Genomic DNA, 17,910 nt, shown 5'->3' on the forward strand with positions numbered 1-17,910 from the left:
ACATCTGGGTTATAACGCTTGAGGATGGGATATCGAGGGGAAGTGGTGGAAGTTTGGTTCTTTAAGGAACTTTGAGCGAGACTGCAGAAGACCCAGCCAGGCACCCCGCCCATGGCCTGAGTCACAAGCGCAAATGTTTCTGTGCTTCTTCTATCTTGGACGCTTTCCTTGTATGACCTTCAGGGAACTCTTATTTGTCTGAGACGTTAGATGGGAAGAAAAATGGAGACTTCAAAATGTGTGAACACAGACGGGTGCTGAGGCGCTGTCGCAGGTAACAAAGCCTCTCCTTTACACGTTCATTTGTCCGTGATCCCACGAGGCTCCCCTACTGCGCTGGCAGATGCCTACTTAGAGAGAGACAGTGAGGGAACAGGCAGGACCACAAGGAGAAAAAGCAAGGGGAAGTCATCTTTAAAGGCCAGAAGGTTATAGAAAACATAATAAAATACAACTGTTTCCTTTAAAATTTTTAATGGGCAGGAAATGGTATAGAATAACTGCCAAGTCACATAAATTAACGTTTGGTTAATGTTTGTGATCCCGGAAAAAGCCCTCTATCGGTTGATGCAAACAGCGGGAAAGTTCACTGCCCACTGCCTGGGTGCGTGCCTGGGTGTAGGGTCACGGACCCATCTTCACATGGTCCAGAAAAAGAGGCGGCTGCCATGCCTGGCGGGCTTCAGATCGCCTTCCACCTCAGGGTTGGGCTCTGGCCTTGCTCTTGAGTGATAGGGATTCTCTGGTAAAGGCCGGTCTGTTTTCACTTTGGTGACCTGCAGAGGGAGGAAGAGGAAAAGGGAAGCTGAGAGTCAGGTGCAGGAGCTGTGACCACAAACACACCTACTGGTCTCCTCTCTGCCCTGGCGGCCCCAGCCACTCCTCATCTTTGAAGCCCTAGCACATCACACTTCACCCTGAATACACACTGAAGAATGCCTACTTTGTGCCACTCCATATGGAAGAAGTTAGGATACAGAAGGGAACAAGATTCACATAGTCCTCGCTGCAGGAGCCAGACAGGAGGCCATCCCCGAGGGCTTCCCAGGCAAGTCACAGGGGCGGGGGGGCGGGGGGGGGCGCGGGAGGAGCAGGACCTCCACCCACCCGCTGTCCTCCAGGGCCCCCAACTATTTCTGAAGGGGGAGTATTTAGCACCATCTTGAAGGATGAGTAGAAACCAATCAGGAAGGCAGAGAGGAAAAGACCTTCCAAGTAAACCAAGAGTACACAGAGAGGGAAGAGGGAGGGAGGCACGGCCTTAGAATAGCCGAAGGACAGGCTGTGCGCCTGGTACTGTTGTTGACGACATTATTCTGGTTCACGCTGACACTCCTCAGAGTCGACCTGCAGCTTCACTGGGGCCAACCAGGCCAACAGTGGAAGCACCAGGACTTGAAGCCAGCTCTGCCTGCTCCAGAGTCTGTGCTTTTTACATGTCAAGAGACGCTGGGAGGCAGGGGCCAGATGATGAAGGGCGGTGAACAATATGCAAAGATGTCTGAATTTTAATCCAGTGGCAACAGATATTACTGGAGCAAGGAAGAACTTAATCATGTCTGTAGGCCAGGACAGAGTGTGGAAAAGCTAGCCTGGGGGTGCTGAGCCAATGGGCCAGGTGAGGGTAGAGCACAGATCTGGCGTCCGAGGGGAGAGGAGGATGGAATTTTACACCCACATTAGCCCACAGAAGTCTCCATCAGAAACCCAGCAGAAACTGTTCTCACTGTAAAGATGAGGAAATGGGCCCAGAGAAGCAGAAAGATGGAAGGCCACGGTTATTAATGGTCTTGTTATCTAGTGGTCTCCCAAGCTGTCCCATGTGATACGACCAGATCAATCTTCCCAGATGTACAAATTCAAACACCATTTATTGTGAACAGAGCTTTCATGGACACAGTCTCACAATTCTTATTATAATCACCCTCCGAGGTATAATTATCTCCAGTCCGCAGAAGAGGAGCAGAGATGCTGGCTTGTCTAAGATCAGGACACTGTAAATGTCAGAGCTACTCCAGTCTTCTGACTACAAGTCCAGAATAGTTTTTCATTTGCTTTTAAAACAGTTTTCTCATCTCTCCGCTATAATTAGAGATCACTAATGGTTCCTTGTTGCTTGACAGAGTATTCCAAATGCCTCCAGCTGGCATTTGAAGCTCCTTTAAGGAATTCAAGATGTCTGTGAAATAAATCTAGAGAAAATAAAAGGGCCCCTTTAAAGGACAAATTACTGTGGAAAGGACAATGAAACAACTTCCTCTTCTGCACCAGACTCAAAACAGAAGGAGTAGAAGCATTCGGTCAAACTAATTACTAGGCAAATGACCTTGGGATTCTGACTGAACTTTCAGTTTCCCATCTGTAAACGGGGCCAAGAGTAGCTCCCAGGGTTATTAGAATAACACACCTGAAGTGCCTGATGTATGGAGCAGATGCTTCATTAGTTATTTTCAAAATTAACATTATCAGGGCAAAGGAATTACGGGTGAGAGAGCACAATCCTACCTAGGAAAGCCAGAAACTTCAAAGACAGACCCGACACCTGAGCTGAGACTGGATGAGGAATTCACCAGGTGCATGTGGGAGGGCAGGGACCAGGATGCATGAGTGAGCGATGCTGAAGCCAGTTACGACCCTTCTTAGAGACTGAACTGAAGTATAACCAAAGCTGGTAATCTTCTTAATGAAATACACTTTCGGAAAGAGTTCAGGTAACAATACTTTTTCTTTGCAAGGTTTTTTGAAAAAGGTTAATACAAAGATTCAGGAATAAATATACTTTAACAGCATGATCTGTAAATTCTCCTTTCATGAGACAGAAATGCGAAAAGGCAGTTTTCTTTATTAGATATAAAAGTTCTACCACTTTCCAACTTAGAATTATCAACTATTCAAAATAACTTGGGAGACTTCCCTGGTGGTTCAGCATATAAGACTCTGAGCTCTCAATGCAGGGGGCCCAGGTCCAATCCCTGGTCAGGGAACTAGATCCTGCGTGCTGTAACCGAAAGATCTTGTGTAATGCAAAGAAGATGGAAGATCCCGTGTGCCAATTCCTAAGACCAGGCGTAACCAAAATAAATAAATAATAAATAAAAATAATTATTTCTTAAAAAAATAAATAAAAATAATTTGCTCACTTTGGATCAGAATATATACACTGCTATATATAAAACAGATAACCAACAAGGACCTATTGTATAGCACAGGGAATTATACTCAGTATACAGTAAGAGCATAATGATGAGAATGTGTTTTAAAAATATATATATATATTAATATACACGTATAACTGAATCACTTTACTGTATACCTGAAACACAGCACTGTAAACCAACTGTATTTCAATAAACATTTTTCAAAAATAAAAATAAATAAGTTGTTCACTGCAGCAAAAGAAGGTATCTGAAGGAAAGATTTGCCAGATACCAAAAAAATAAAACTGATAAATCATTCCTCTACTTCTGGCAACAAGCTTAAGACCCAACTATCATCCACAGATGCCACACACAAAGGGAAAGTGAAAGTGAAGTCGCTCAGTCGTGTCCGACTCTTTGCGACCCCATGGACTGTAGCCTACAAGGTTCCTCCGTCCAAGGGATTTCCCAGGCAAGAGTACTGGAGTGGGTTGCCATTTCCTTCTCTAGGGGATCTTCCCAACCCTGGGATCGAACCCGGGTCTCTCGCATTGTAGTCAGACGCTTTACCGTCTGAGCCACCAGGGAAGCTCACAGGGAACGTTAATAATTATGGGCCTATGGGTCAACAGTATACTGGGGCTTTACATAACCTCCTTAGCTTAATCCCCACAGAAAAACAGGGACTAATACTGGTCCCATCTTATAACTGTGGCAGGAGAGGAGAGGGCTAGCAATTTGCTCAAGATCCCAGAGCAATTCAGTCATGAATCTAAGATTCAAACCTACGTTCAGTCTCCTTTCAAACCAGTCTTTCCCGCCATGCCTTGCTACCTATGCTTCCCAGAAGGAATGGAGGAGACGATGCTTAAGAAGCAGGAACAGTCCAGATCACAAAGGGCCACGCGTCTCAGGATACAGAGGGGATGCTCAGTTTTATGAGCAAATAGGAAGCCCCCTTGAAAAGTCTTTTTTTTTTTAAATGGATAGTCATATTTATTTTCCACATAGATCATACCTATAGTCATCCACCCTGCCCTCCCAGAAGCTCATGTAGCCCAGTTAAGAACACCTGTCCAAGAAGTGAGGACAGTGCGAGGATTTAAAATAATATTCCAGGAGATGCTGATCTAGAGGAATTGAGGACTGGATAAAGGAAGACAGAGGGCTAAGTGAAGAAGACAGATGTTCAGGTTTCTTCCATCTCTGAGGCTTCAATAGATGGTGGTGTCACAGCTGAGACAGGAAATAAAGGAGAAAGTAGGAAAACACGCTTTTAAAACTACAGGTGTTACTTAAAAAAAAAAATCTCAGGTATGCTCCTGAAAACTCAGGCATAGCCTCAAACCCATTTCCCCATAATAACCTCAATGTTTTCAACTGACCGAGCCCCCTTAAACATTTTATCCTCACTTACTCCCTTCTGTTCTTCAGTTAGCTATTAATAATTAAGCAACAAGAAACCCGCTCATGCTGGAAGGTCTATGTAAAGGAGAGTCTCTATTAAGTAAACTCTGGGCTGCGGATGGTCACTCCCTAGCTGAGCTGTCTGGTCAGTCTGGACCTGTCACATCAGACCTGAACTCACAAAAGACCCTTTCTGGACCTCCTCCTGCCTTTCCCCACTCTCAGGGAGAGAAAAAGACCAGCAGGAAATCATGTTACCTTTGACAGCTCCCCCAGGTCCGGCCGCACCCAGCCCAGTTTGTCTAGCACACACTTGTCAAACTGTGCCTGCTGTTTGCGACAGCGACGAAATAGCTGCAGGCCGGAGTAATCGATGCAGGTCCAGTATTCCGTAAAAGGCTCCGCGCAGTGCCGCTTTATCTGCCTGGAAAAGAGGGCTTGGTTAGGAGTGTGCGCGCGCGTGTGTGTGTGCACGCATGCTCTCAGTCATGCCTGATTCTTTGCGACTTATCGACTGTAGCCTGCCAGGCTCCTCTGTCCATTGGAATTTTCCAGGCAAGAATACTGGAGAGGGTTGCCATTTCCTACTCCTGACCCAGGGATCGAACCAGCATCTCCTGGGTCTCCTGCACTGACAGGCATTACCATTTCCACTGCACCAGCTGGGAAGCCCTTGGGTAGGGGCAGCTCTTTGAAGAACCAGGAAAAACAAAAAAGCGGGGGAAAATCTGATACAGACCTCAAACACACAGCCTTGCTTTCTGAAAGGTATGAGAGTACTCTCACCTCACTTGCAAGGCAACCTGGAGATCCTCAGGTTGAGGACCAATACGTAAAAAAAGATCTGAGGCATACGACCTAATTTCTTTATACAGCAAAAACAAATGAAAAGAAATGCCAAAAGACTGTCACCTGGGACTTCCCTGGTAGTCTAGTGGCTAAGACTCCATGCTCCCAATGCAGAGGGCCCGGATTCAGAACTAGATCCAACGTGCTGCAGCTAAGACCCAACACACCTAAATACATTAATAAATACACATTTTTGAAACAAAAAAGGTCTGCTGCTGCTGCTGCTAAGTCGCTTCAGTCATGTCCGACTCTGTGCGACCCCAAAGACGGCAGCCCACCAGGCTCCCCCATCCCTGGGATTCTCTAGGCAAGAATATTGGAGTGGGTCTACGGTGTATATATTTTCCTCAGATAACTCCTCACTAGGGACCTATTTATTCCCCTTATATCCAATTCTAAAGTTTACCAGCTTTGAAATTTTAGAAGAGAGGGAGGCATACTCAGAGATGTGGGGCTGACAGAAATCAGAGGCGACAACGACAAAGGAGGAGACAGGATTATAAAAAGCGAATTCACAAATTGACAAGGAACTTCTGATCTTGGGGGTCAATGAGCGTAGAGGCAGACCCCTCTCCACACCTCCAGAGCTCAAGGACTTCATTTTATTTGTGCACTGAACAAAAACAGAGATTAATCCTTGTCATTAATAAGAAAGTTAAGCTATATTTGCTCTCTTAAGAAGCAACATAGAATATAATTCACTTTGTGGTCACCAAAAGTGGTTGGAGAAAAAGTAACTTGTGTATGAAAGGGATAAGCCTTAATTATTTTGCAAAATTCCCCTTCTCTTACCATTCAGTGTTGCTAGTCATCAAATAAATGCAAATTCAGGCAAGAATAAAATACTGTTATTTTATGTAAAAGGCTATCTGAGGCAGTGGAAGAAGCGTAGAGTGCCTCCTTCCTCTGTTGGAATAATAATGAAGAACTTACTTGTCATTTTCCAAGAACCTAGCTACAGTGAACACAGTGAATCATATTTAACATAAGAACTTCAGAGGTGGCTGAAGAAAACACAAAAGAAAAACTGGCTTTTCATTCCTGCTCAGTCCCGCTCCTCTAAGGCAACCAATGGGTATCAGTTTCTCACACCCTTCCAGGTATTTTGAGAATAACCTCTGGAGGGGTGACAGGAGGTATAACAGGAAGGAAGAAGGAATGTCGAAGCCTAGGGAGCTTTTCGGGGTTATCTCTAGTCTCACTAACCTAGATTTCTACAGCACACAAAATCACACCCCGCTAACCTTGACTAAAGGAACTAGGTACTAAAGAGCCTCTTGAAGGCGACAGAGGAGAATGAAAAAGCTGGCTTAAAATTCAACATTCAAAAAACGAAGATCACGGTATCTGATCCCATCACTTCATGGCAAATAGATGGGGAAACGATGGAAACAGTGACAGACTATTTACTTGAGCTCCAAAATCACTGTGGACAGTGACTGCGGCCAGGAAATTAAAGGAGCTGCTTGCTCCTTGGAAGAAAAGTAATGACAAACCTAGACAGCATATTAAAAAAGAGACATTTCTTTGCCTACAAAGGTCCGCAGAGTCAAAGGTATGGTTTTTCCAGTAGTCATGTATGGATGTGAGAGCTGGACAATAAAAAAGGCTGAGTGCTAAAGAACTGATGCCTTCAAACTGTGGTGCTGGAGAAGACTCTTCAGAGTCCCTTGGACAGCAAGATCAAACCAGTCAATCCTAAAGGAAATCAATCCTGAATATTCATTGGAAGGACTGATGCTGAAGCTGAGGCTCCAATACTCTGGCCACTGGATGCGAAGAGCCAACTCAGTGGAAAAGACCCTGATGCTAGGAAAGACTGAAGGCAGGAGGAGAAGGGGATAACAGGGGATGAGATGGTTGGATGGCATCACTGAATAACGGACATGAGTTTGCACAAGCTCCGGGAGATGATGGACAGGGAAGCCTGGGATGCTGCATGCAGTCCATGGGGTTGCAAAGAGTCAGACACAACTGAGCGACTGAACAAAACCTTGACTTGAGAATCACGCTTGGTAGTGAGCTAGCATGACCAGTTGGAACTTTGGACTCCTCCAATATGCTGTGGCAGAAGAAGGGCGCAAACCATTACTCTGGTACTGAGGGCTGTGATCTGGACTCTGCTACCCTGGCACCTACATGAACAGACAATTATCTACTAGTTCTTACAGCAGGCAACTTCAGCATCCTGGAAGCCTGTGAAATCCAAACATTTCTCACTTTTACACACTTTCTTTGAGTCAAAGGAAAAATGCTTTGCCAAAGTTCTTAGAAAATAAAAAGCTTTCAAATGAATACACATTCTACCTTATTAGCAATCAAATGAATACAAATTCAAGCAGGACTAAAATACCATTTTGTACCTATCAAATATTTAAATCAAATGCAATGCTGGTGACTCATATCAGGATACAGTGCTGAGTACAGCACAGACTGACCCAACTTCAAAAGACAGGGCAACTGTAATTCAAGAGACATAAATCACGTACAAAGCCTTTTAAAGAACAATCTCATTGCTGGGAAATGTATGCTAATGAATTAATCAAAAAATGAAAATGATCTCTACACAAATGTAACCACTGCAGATTTATCCAAAACAATCAAAAACAGAAATCAACAATGATGTTTAGTAACAAGAATCATGAGATACATTATGACTGGTTTATCTACCAGTGGAATATTAGACAGCCATTAAAAATGATTATCACAAAGAGGGAGCAACTTGAAAGAATGTTTCCAATAGTTTCAAGAGAAAAATGAATATTTTGAATGAATACACACACTATGACTTTTAAGTACAAAAATATCTCTGCATGTGGACAAAGACAGCAAAAGCAAGAAAGAAGGAAAACAGCTATTGTGTGAACAGCTCTTACGTCACTGTAGAGGATATCTGTTCATTTGTCTAGTCAGCAGTTATTCCCCATTCTTCTAGAACGTCCTTCAAATTCTCCCCTGGGGAACAACCACTCCCTATGGCTTGGCAATGTGATTCAGATGAGTCTAAGTCTACTCCCCACTTATGGCAAGGCCTGACTAGTCACAGTATTTTATCTCTCAAAACCTAACTGATTCAGAGACACATACATGAAGTCGACCAGCCAGGACAATGAGACTCAGTTCTAGGAACCTCAGCTCATGCTACTGGGGGGCACTCCATCTGGGTCTGCTAAGTAAGGAGCCAGAAGCTTGGAGTGGCTGGAGGCCACTTCTGGTACAGCAAGGCAAGTCTCTTTGAAAATGAATTTGATAGAGAAAAGCAGAACTAAGAAACTGAGGGGAGAAGAGGTGAAGCAAAAAGACACCAAGTAGTTATGAAATTATTTAAGCCCTTGGATCCAGCCCTGCCTGATGCCAATCCTATTTCTGGAATTTACACTTACATGAGTCAATTCCCTGTGAATTCAGTTTCTGTCCCCTTGAGTTTTGACTAATATGGTTATTAAAACCTTTTTCTACAATTACAATTTGGACTTTTTCTACTTACAGTACTAAGTATAGTGGCCTATCTAAACATTTGACTTTAAACACACCTTCCTTTCCATCATAACTGTGTGTCCTGCAGTAATGATAACAAACTAGTGAATGGCTGACAGCTAGCAAGCACTGTTCTAAGTTGCTTTTATGAGCCTTTTCAAATTTCTCACAACAATCTTATGACAGGTATTACTCTATTTTGGAAATTGTGATTCACAGAGATTAAAGAACATGCCAGTATTCACAATAGACAAGACATGGAAAACAACCTACATGCCCATCAATAACTGAACAGATAAAGAAGGTGTGAGGGGGTGTACGCAATGGACTCCTGCACGCTAAGTGGCGCCAGTCGTGTCCGACTCTTTGCGACACCGTGAACTGCAGCCCATCAGGCTCCTCTGTCCATGGGATTCTCCAAGCAAGACTACTGGAGTGGGTTGCCATGCCCTCCTCCAGGGGATCTTCCTGACCCAGGGATCCAACCTGCATCCCTTACATCTCCTGCATTGGCAGGCGGGTTCTTTACCGCTAGTGCTACCTGGGAACCCTGTACAATGGAATCCAACTCAGCCATAAAAGAGAACGAAATAATGCGATTTGCAATAACACAGACAGACCTAGAGATTAAACTAAGTGATGTCAGACAGACAGAGACAAATACAGTATGATATCACTTATCTGCAGGACCTAAAATACAGCACAAACACACATATCTATGAAACAGACTCACAGATACAGAAATGCAAATTACTATATATGGGATGGACAAAAAGCAAGGTACTACTGTACAGCACAGGGAACTACAGTCAGTATTCTGTGATAAAATATAATGGAAAAGACTATTTAAAAAAAGAACACATATAACTGAATCACCACATTGTACAGCAGGAATCAGTAACATTGTATAATGCCACACTAACAGTGTAAATCAACTCAACTTCAAAAAAATTAAAAAAGAAGAACAACAAACTGAGCCACAAGGGAAGCCAAATAATAAAACCACATAACAAAAATAAGTATCATTTATTGTGAGCTTTACATTGGTCTATCTGATTGCAGTCTTCTATTTCCTAGCAGAATTAGTCAGTAACATTATCCTTCCACTTAACTTAGCTGGACATTCATCAAGAAGATAACACACACCTTGAGGATTCAGCCCACTAGCACTTAGGTGAAAAGATCCTACCTGAAGAACTCCAGGGCACACTGGTTGACAAGCTTGCCTTCCTCTAAACACCGCCGGGGGTCCTTCTCTTCCCACCGGCATAGCATGAACTCCTTGTTGGGCTTGTCGCACTGAGCTCCATAGTGATGGGCCGCAGCTTTCAGCACAGACGAACTGACTTTCACCTGGGGAGAGGGACAGGGAAGAAGGACCACAGATTCGTGACCAGAACACCAGGTCCTCAGCCTCTCCTTGACATCATCAAGACAGAGGGAACAGGAAGGTAGTCTTGTTCTGACTTGGCCCAGAAAACTAAAGACAGGGACTCCCGTAAGAATCCCTTAGGATCCACGGTGCTTCCAAGACCACAGAGCTCTTTCATGTGTGTGACTTTCACACCTTTGTAATAATCTCATCAGGCTGATATCACCAACTCCCACTTTAGACATAAGGGAACGGCAGCCCCAAGAGAATCCTTAGATCTTTGTGAGACAGAAAGTGGAACTCTGAAGGGAGATGGAGGCTTTGGGGATGTAAGGGGAGGAACCAACCCTGAGGAGCGTGGATGAGTCTCCTTTCCAGGAATAACAGTGGAAAGACATGTAAAATTTCCAGAAGACGACAGAATCACAGAAGATTAGAGACCAGAAGGGACCAGTAAGAGCCTATAGTCCAGCAAGTTATTAAGAATAAAGTACTGCATTTGTGAACTTTGTGCAGTTCAGAGTGTATTCAAGGCAACCATCCCTACAACTACGCCAGTCTCACTCACTCATAGCCCAGCAGTTTCTCGAGAAGCACAAGAGTAGCCCAGCCAGCTCACCATACAGCCCAGAGCCTGTCTAGCAGCTGCTGCAACAGGGGTCCTGCTGGCCTCTTTTCCGGTACCAGTACCACAGCAGTTTTAATTACTGTTTGTTGTCTGGGAAGACCATCCTCCTCACCAGCCCTCTTTTCAAAACTGGTCCAGCTGTTCTTACAGACGAACACCCCTCCACTGATAGTTTGCATTGCAATAGTGCTAAGTCTAGTTATATATCAAATTAGAATGGAAAGGGCACTTTTACAATACTGGGTCTCTGCTCACGTTATCTCCCCAGAGTCTCTCCCTGATCATCTTAGATAAGCTAGCACCTATGGTCACTCGATCTGTGACCACTGGAACGTAAGCTCCAAGAGGGCAGGGGTTTTGTTTTCAACACAAGTCCACTACTGTAAAGATGTCCATTCTCCCTAAATTCTAATTAAGGTGATATTTACCATGGTCCACCAATCACCCAAAACAGTGCTGAGCACAAGGAGCTGTCACGAATGAGAACAAGACGGGGTAAAACGAGGCATTAAATACTTGGCTTGTGATGGCAGCTGGGGAACGAGAGCAGAAAGAGAAATTGGAGGAAGGGGGCAGGTTTTTTCTAGCCGTGGGAAGGAAACCCCTGACACAGAGGCCTGGAGAGGATGGGATGGAGAGACTGGGTTTGTGTGGCTGAAGGAGGAAGTATAGACCAGGAGTGGGGAGATGAGGCTGGTGCAGCCAAGGGGCTGGTCGTGTAGAGGGCGCTCTGAGGGTACTGCTGGCTTTTGTATCTGGTGCACAGCACTCACCCCAGACAGGCAGCAAGGGATGTAACAGTTACAGGAGAGGTTAAGACTATCTGGGCGATGCCTTCTCATCCAGAACATTATCAGTATGTCTCTCCAGTTAGCTCATTCTCACTTCCCTCGGTTAAAATTAGTTCCCCATACAGGAATCTTGCATGTTTCTGATTTATTTCTTAATGTTCTCATATTTTGGATACTCTCTAGATAGGCTATATTTCCCTTACATTTTCAAGTTAGTTACTGCTAGTCTGTACACTGCGTCTTCTCTACAGCCATACTTCACTAAGTCTCGTCAGTTCTGATAGGAAACTCCAGAGTGATTAACAGAAAACCTTTCATGTACAAGTAAAAACTGCCTCCCTTCCACTCTGGTGTGCTTAGTCACTCAGCCGTGTCCAACTCTTTGCGACCCCAGGGACTGTAGCCCACCAGGCTCCTCTGTCCATGGGGATTCTCCAGGCAAGAATACTGGAGTGGGTTGCCATGCCCTCCTCCAGGGGATCTTCCTGTCCCAGGGACTCAACTCAGGTCTCCCACATTGTAGGCAGACTCTTCCTACCATCTGAGCCCCCAGGGAAGCCCTCCTCTCTGATACTTACTTCTTTACCTTCTTCTCCTTTCCTCTCTTAATGCTCTTACCAGAAGTTCCAGGATGACACAAACAGCAATGATGGCAGGCAGCAATGATGGCAGGCTTCCCTGCTTTGTTCCCAACTTTAAGGTAGTTTGGTATGATAAGGGCTGTTGGTGTCTGGGATATACTTGCCTACACGTTCCTCATTAGGGAAGTTTCTTTCTAATCATAACTGGCTTTGCTTCACTGCTGATTCCTCCACCAGGAAAGACTGAAATTTTCAGGTTTCTTTTTCATTAATCTATAAATGTCATGAACAGCATTAACAGATTTTCTAAAACTGATCTATGTACTCGAGTAAAATCTAGTCTGTCCTCATGCATTATGCCTTAAGATACCACTGGATCTGATTTGTAAATATCAAGAATTTTTGCATGAGAATAATTTTATAGTATTATAATAAAATTTTTATTTCATTTTTTTTACAAATTTCACATAGCCTTAGGTTAAGTTGTTATTATTTTTAATAAGACCAAAGGCAAGAAAAGGTGAAAAGATAATTCATCTAAACACTATAGGAAGAGAATAAAGTTACGGTTGTGACTATTACATGGGCTTTCCTGGTTGCTCAGACGGTAAGGACTTCGCCTGCAATGCAGGAGACCTGAGTTTGACCCCTGGGTTGGGAAGATCCCCTGGAGAAGAGAATGGCGACCCACTCCAGTATTCTTGCCTGGAGAATTCCATGAACAGAGGAGTCTGGCAGGCTACAGTCTATGAGGTCCAAGAGTTAGACACAACTGAGCAAGCGACTACCACTACACTAATATTACAACTGTTAAAATTATCAAAGCAAACATGAATTTAGGATGGAAGTGAAATTTTCCATGACAATTCTAATAAGTTCGTTTACACATCTGTTAAAATTTTGCGTTCCAGTTTTTGGTAATAGTTTATTTCAGTTAGTTGAGTGGTACATGCTTGCTTGTTGTATTATCTATAGAGAGCTGGGAGACTAAAAATCAAAACAATCTATTTTTAAAGCCTAATATAGTTTTGAAAATTAAGTTAGCTGTATTGATTTCCTTGTTGAATGCCTTAGAACATCTTTAAACGGCTGATTTAATTACTCCGATGCTTCCACAGCTATCATCCCACCAAAAGTCTACAGCTTTCTTTGCCTTACTTGCTTGCAAATGTCTTACCCCAATCTAGGTATGCCTATGCTGTTGAGCACGTAACAGATGCCCTGTTGCAGGGAAATCAAGGCTGAGAACTCACTGAACTTATTTCCTGAGGAAGAGCAGGCATGCGCTCAAGACGGCGCAGCACGTCAGTGCCAAGCACAGAGCTGGCAAGAGAGACTGTGACCTCCCATCACGCAGCTTGCCACTGCATCGCCACCACGGATGTTGCCAGCAGCCCTCACCTGCTTCTTCACTAAGACTGATTTGAGTTCCAGCAGAAACCACATCCCTGCACAGCTGCTTACCGTGAATACCCTCTCAGATCCATTCAGTTCCCTTTGTCTCTAAAGAACACAGAATTTCAACGCCCTTCTTTATCTGTCCCCATAACAGCCTCACTGCACACCAGGTTTATAGTCTGCAGGTGTGGAAAGGGGGGCAGGAAAAGTCTCACAATCTACAAGCAATCTTCTAGTCCTATTCTCTCTTCCTTACACCCAATCAGCAACCCCCCCCTTTTTCTTTTTTGGAGTACTTAAATTTATACCAGGCTTTGTATTTTGCTTAATTTACATAAAATGGAGGATGACAGTACTCAGCTGATGAAACTGTTGTGAGGCTTAAGTGAGTCAATACACATAAAAATATTATGAAGTGCCTAGCACGTAGAAGTGCATCGTAAGTTCAGTTCAGCCGCTTAGCCGCGTCTGACTCTTTGCGACCCCATGGACTGCAGCACGCCAGGCTTCCCTGTCCTTCACTAACTCCCAGAGCTTGATCAAACTCATGTCCATCGAGCTGGTGATGCCAACTGTTAATCCTCTGTTGTCCCCTTCTCCTCCTGCCTTCAATCTTGCCCAGCATCAGGGTCTTTTCCAATGAGTTAGTTCTTCACATCAGGTGGACAAAGTATTGGAGTTTCAGCTTCAGCATCAGTCATTCCAATGAATTCTTGGGACTAATTTCCTGTAGGATTGACTGGCTGGATCTCCTTATAGTCCAAGGAGCTCACAAGAGTCTTCTCCAGCACCACAGTTCAAAAGCATGAATTCTTCGGCACTCAGCTTTCTTTATGGTCCAACTCTCACATCTATACATGACTACTGGAAAAACCATAGCTTTGACCAGATGGACCTTTGAAGGCAAAGTAATGTCTCTGCTTTTTAATATGGTATCTAGGTTGGTCATAGCTTTTCTTCCAAGGAGCAAACATCTTTTAATTTCATGGCTGCAGTTACCATCTGCAGTGATTTTGGAGCCCCCAGAAATAAAGTCTCTCACTGTTTCCATTGTTCCCCCATCTATTTGCCATGAAGTGATGGGACTGGATACCATGATCTTAGTTTTCTGAATGTTGTGTTTTAAGCCAACTTTTTCACTCTCCTCTTTCACTTTCATCATGAGGCTCTTGCCACCTTCTTTGCTTTCTGCCATAAGGGTGGTGTCAGCTGCATATCCGAGGTTATGGATATTTCTCCTGGAGATTTTGATTCCATCTTATGTTTCATCCAGCCTGGCATTTCGCATGATGTACTCTGCATGTAAGCAGGATGACAATATACAGCCTTGACATACTCCTTTCCCAACTGGAACCAGTCTGCTGTTCCATGTCCAGTTCTAACTGTTGCTTCTTGACCTGCATCGATTTCTCAGGAGACATCATAAATACTGGCCATTATTTTTATTCAAAATGGTCAATGTGTCCAAAGAGTTTCCTGCACAAAGCTTCTGACTAGTCTTCCATAGGCATGTGTCATTAACCCCAAGGTCAATGGGGTCCAAAATAGGTTTAACTTGCTTCTCAAACCCACTGCTTCTGGCTCCCTCAGTCCTACTGTCAGGGTGCAAATCTGACATTGATTCCTCAACCTTTCCTGCCTCTGCTATCTAAGTCATTGCTAAGTCTGAGCAATCCTAGATAAACATGTTCTTTCCTCTCTGTAGCACAGTCACCAATCATATTGGGGTCAATAATATCTTCCTCAGTTATTTCAACAGCCACTAAGACTGGTTCCCTTGCTCTTCTTATTCCTCTCTTTCAATCATTCTTCATAGAACTGCTGTCCTAAAAGACAATTCTTATGTTGCTCTGCTATTAAATCTGCGACAAAACCCTTGAAGGATTCATGCTTAACAACAGACTAAAGCCTAAGTTTCCTACAAGGTATTCAAAGCTTTCTGGATCCCAACTATCCTTCTGCCTTCTCAACACACCAGACTTCAAAAAAGTACTGGCTGTTCTCTAGCACCTGGAACTCACTGTTCCCAGACCTGTCTTTTGATCCCACCAGCTTACCTTTCAGATCCTGTCTCATTTAGAAAGCTCTTCTCTCCATCTCTGCCTAGAAATACCATCCTGCAAATGCCATTTAACCAAGTTTCACATTATGCCCAAGAAGTGCTTTCTGTTCCCCTCATTGCCTCAGAGGATTCGACAGCTGGAAGCACTTCATTTCACAAATAAAATAACTGTCTGTAAACAAGAAAACTGACTAAACAAGGTAACCAAATGGCCAGGCCTAGAATTTAAATACATCTTCAAATCCTCTCTTTTCTATTTTTATTTTTGGCCCTGCCTTCCAGCAGGTGGGATCTCAGTTCCCCAACCAAGGATGGAACCCATGACCCTTGTAGCTGAAGTGCAGAGTTCTAACCACTGGACCACCAAGAAGTCCTCTACTCTTCTTAAATCATATTTGCCCTCGTCCACAGCATTTAATCGTATTTTGTCCTGTACTTTAGTTATTTATGCAATTATCTGTTTCTCAATTCAACTGTGTGAACTCTAATGGCAATTTTATTCCAGAAATAGAATACGTCCAAGAAGCAGAACCTCAGATGACTGTTGAACCAAATTAGAGTGCCAATGAAAAAAACAGCAACTCAAAGTCTTAACCCAGCTTCACAGCGGGGTAAGAAACAAACGGAGTGCTGGCAGTACCCACTCCCCACCTTTTGGTAAATGTCACTTTATTAAAAAGTCTCCAAACACAGCTAAAAATCCTTTCATCCAGGGAAAATAATAGTTGCCACTTTCACGGGCATATACGATGAAATGAAGTAATCTAAGTAAAATACTCAATACTGGACCTGTGATATAATTTTTGGCATGCAATTTTTCATCTTCCTCTTTCTTCTCCAATGTAGCCTGATTACCCAGTCCTGCTCTGACACTTCCTTGCCTTAAAATCTTTCACAGCTCCCCATCACCTCACCTACAGGATTCAAAGTCCAAATTGCTCAGTCTGGCCCTGTGAAAGTCGCTACCCAGCCCTATCTCAGCCCCAGGTACCTCTCCAGGCTTAGTCATTGTTGCTTTCCACCAAGAGTCACATCAAACAGCAAAACACAAAATTCTGCTAAGCTTTCTCGATTTTCTGAGCTTTTGCCCCTAATGGTCATTTTAAAGTATGGCTTTAAAATTCAAAACTGGGTTCATATTGTAGCTCTATGGTGTGGGGTGTGACCATGGGCAAATCACTTCTCTCAGGACCGTATCTCAAACATGGAGAGATCAATTATATCCTCAGCTGGCTGGGAGGAGTCTATGAATTCATGTCTGTTGTTAGCATCCTGCCTGAGTCTAGTGTTTGCTATAATTAGTATTATCGGTCTTCACTTCTCATAGCTCTAACTACACTATACTGTAACTGTACTGTCTGTTTCCCTATTAGATTATAAACTCTATGAGGTCAGGGTCTATCTCATTTTCCAGTGTATGTGCATGTGGCAATTATTCAAATGACAGCTCTTGAGTAAATGAATGCTTTAACTGATCTTTTACCAAACACTTTCCCAGGCTGTTAGTAAATTCGCTCTCCAATACTATTTAATTTTTCTGCGGCTTTCGAGCTCCATCCACACCAATGCACTCTGCAGCGACAATGCTACTTTAAAGTGACTCTCTCTCTCCCTCGACTGTGAACACCTGGGGCTGTACACTCACTTCGCAAAGACGTTTGAGTACTAAGTGACATGAAGTAAAAGGCGCCTGGTTGGTGCTTAATAAGAAATACCACTATTATTCACGTAAAGGAGAAGCAGGTTGCTGCCGGGAAGCGGAGAGTTCTCGAGCTATTGAAGGATGGGTTTCCCCGAGCTGACGAGGGGACGTCCGAGGGTCAACCTGTGTACATGTTGAGGGCATAGGGTTGGGATGGGGGGTCCGGGGCCCAGGGTCCGCTGAGTGCAAGCCCGGCTGGGCCTAGGCCCGGGAAGCTGCAGCCCTGTGCCCCGCTTGCTCTCCTCCGGACGAGTCTCACCTCCTGCACTTTCAGATCCTCCAGAGAGGGCAGCTCCACTATCCCCGGCATGATGGCTGTAGCCGCGACCCCGAGGAGGTGCCCGCTACCGCGTCTCCCCCGTCTCCTTGAACTCCCCTTCCGACCGCCGAGGCTACTTAGCGCCTGCGCATGCGCAGCGGTGGCGGCACGCAGGCGCACTGCTTTGCCCAACCACAAGCCAAGGAGCCTGCGCAAAGCCGGGAAGTTCCCGGTCCGTGTGGGTGGG

The 17,910-nt window shown here is 44.3% G+C and overlaps 1 protein-coding gene across 1 annotated transcript; it reads right to left on the reverse strand.

The window, feature by feature from the left end:
• Positions 1-457: 457 nt before the first annotated feature.
• Positions 458-17,822, reverse strand: NDUFA8 (NADH:ubiquinone oxidoreductase subunit A8). Its single transcript, XM_052648853.1, has 4 exons — positions 17,664-17,822; positions 10,060-10,223; positions 4,803-4,968; positions 458-776 (listed from the first exon to the last, which is right to left on the reverse strand). Exons 1-4 carry the CDS (start codon positions 17,712-17,714, stop codon positions 639-641), a joined length of 519 nt encoding a protein of 172 aa, XP_052504813.1. The 5' UTR covers positions 17,715-17,822; the 3' UTR covers positions 458-638.
• Positions 17,823-17,910: the final 88 nt, after the last annotated feature.

Source organism: Budorcas taxicolor, chromosome 11, assembly GCF_023091745.1.
Source record: "Budorcas taxicolor isolate Tak-1 chromosome 11, Takin1.1, whole genome shotgun sequence".
NCBI lineage: Eukaryota > Metazoa > Chordata > Mammalia > Artiodactyla > Bovidae > Budorcas > Budorcas taxicolor.

Excerpts from the sequence above, each read along its gene's own strand:
- NDUFA8 (XM_052648853.1), bottom strand. The coding sequence starts at position 17,714 with ATGCCGGGGATAGTGGAGCTGCCCTCTCTGGAGGATCTGAAAGTGCAG. Across the intron at positions 10,224-17,663 it reads AGGATCTGAAAGTGCAGGAG|GTGAAAGTCAGTTCGTCTGT; the intron begins GTGAGACTCGTC and ends CCCTCTCCCCAG. Across the intron at positions 777-4,802 it reads ACCTGGGGGAGCTGTCAAAG|GTCACCAAAGTGAAAACAGA; the intron begins GTAACATGATTT and ends CTCCCTCTGCAG.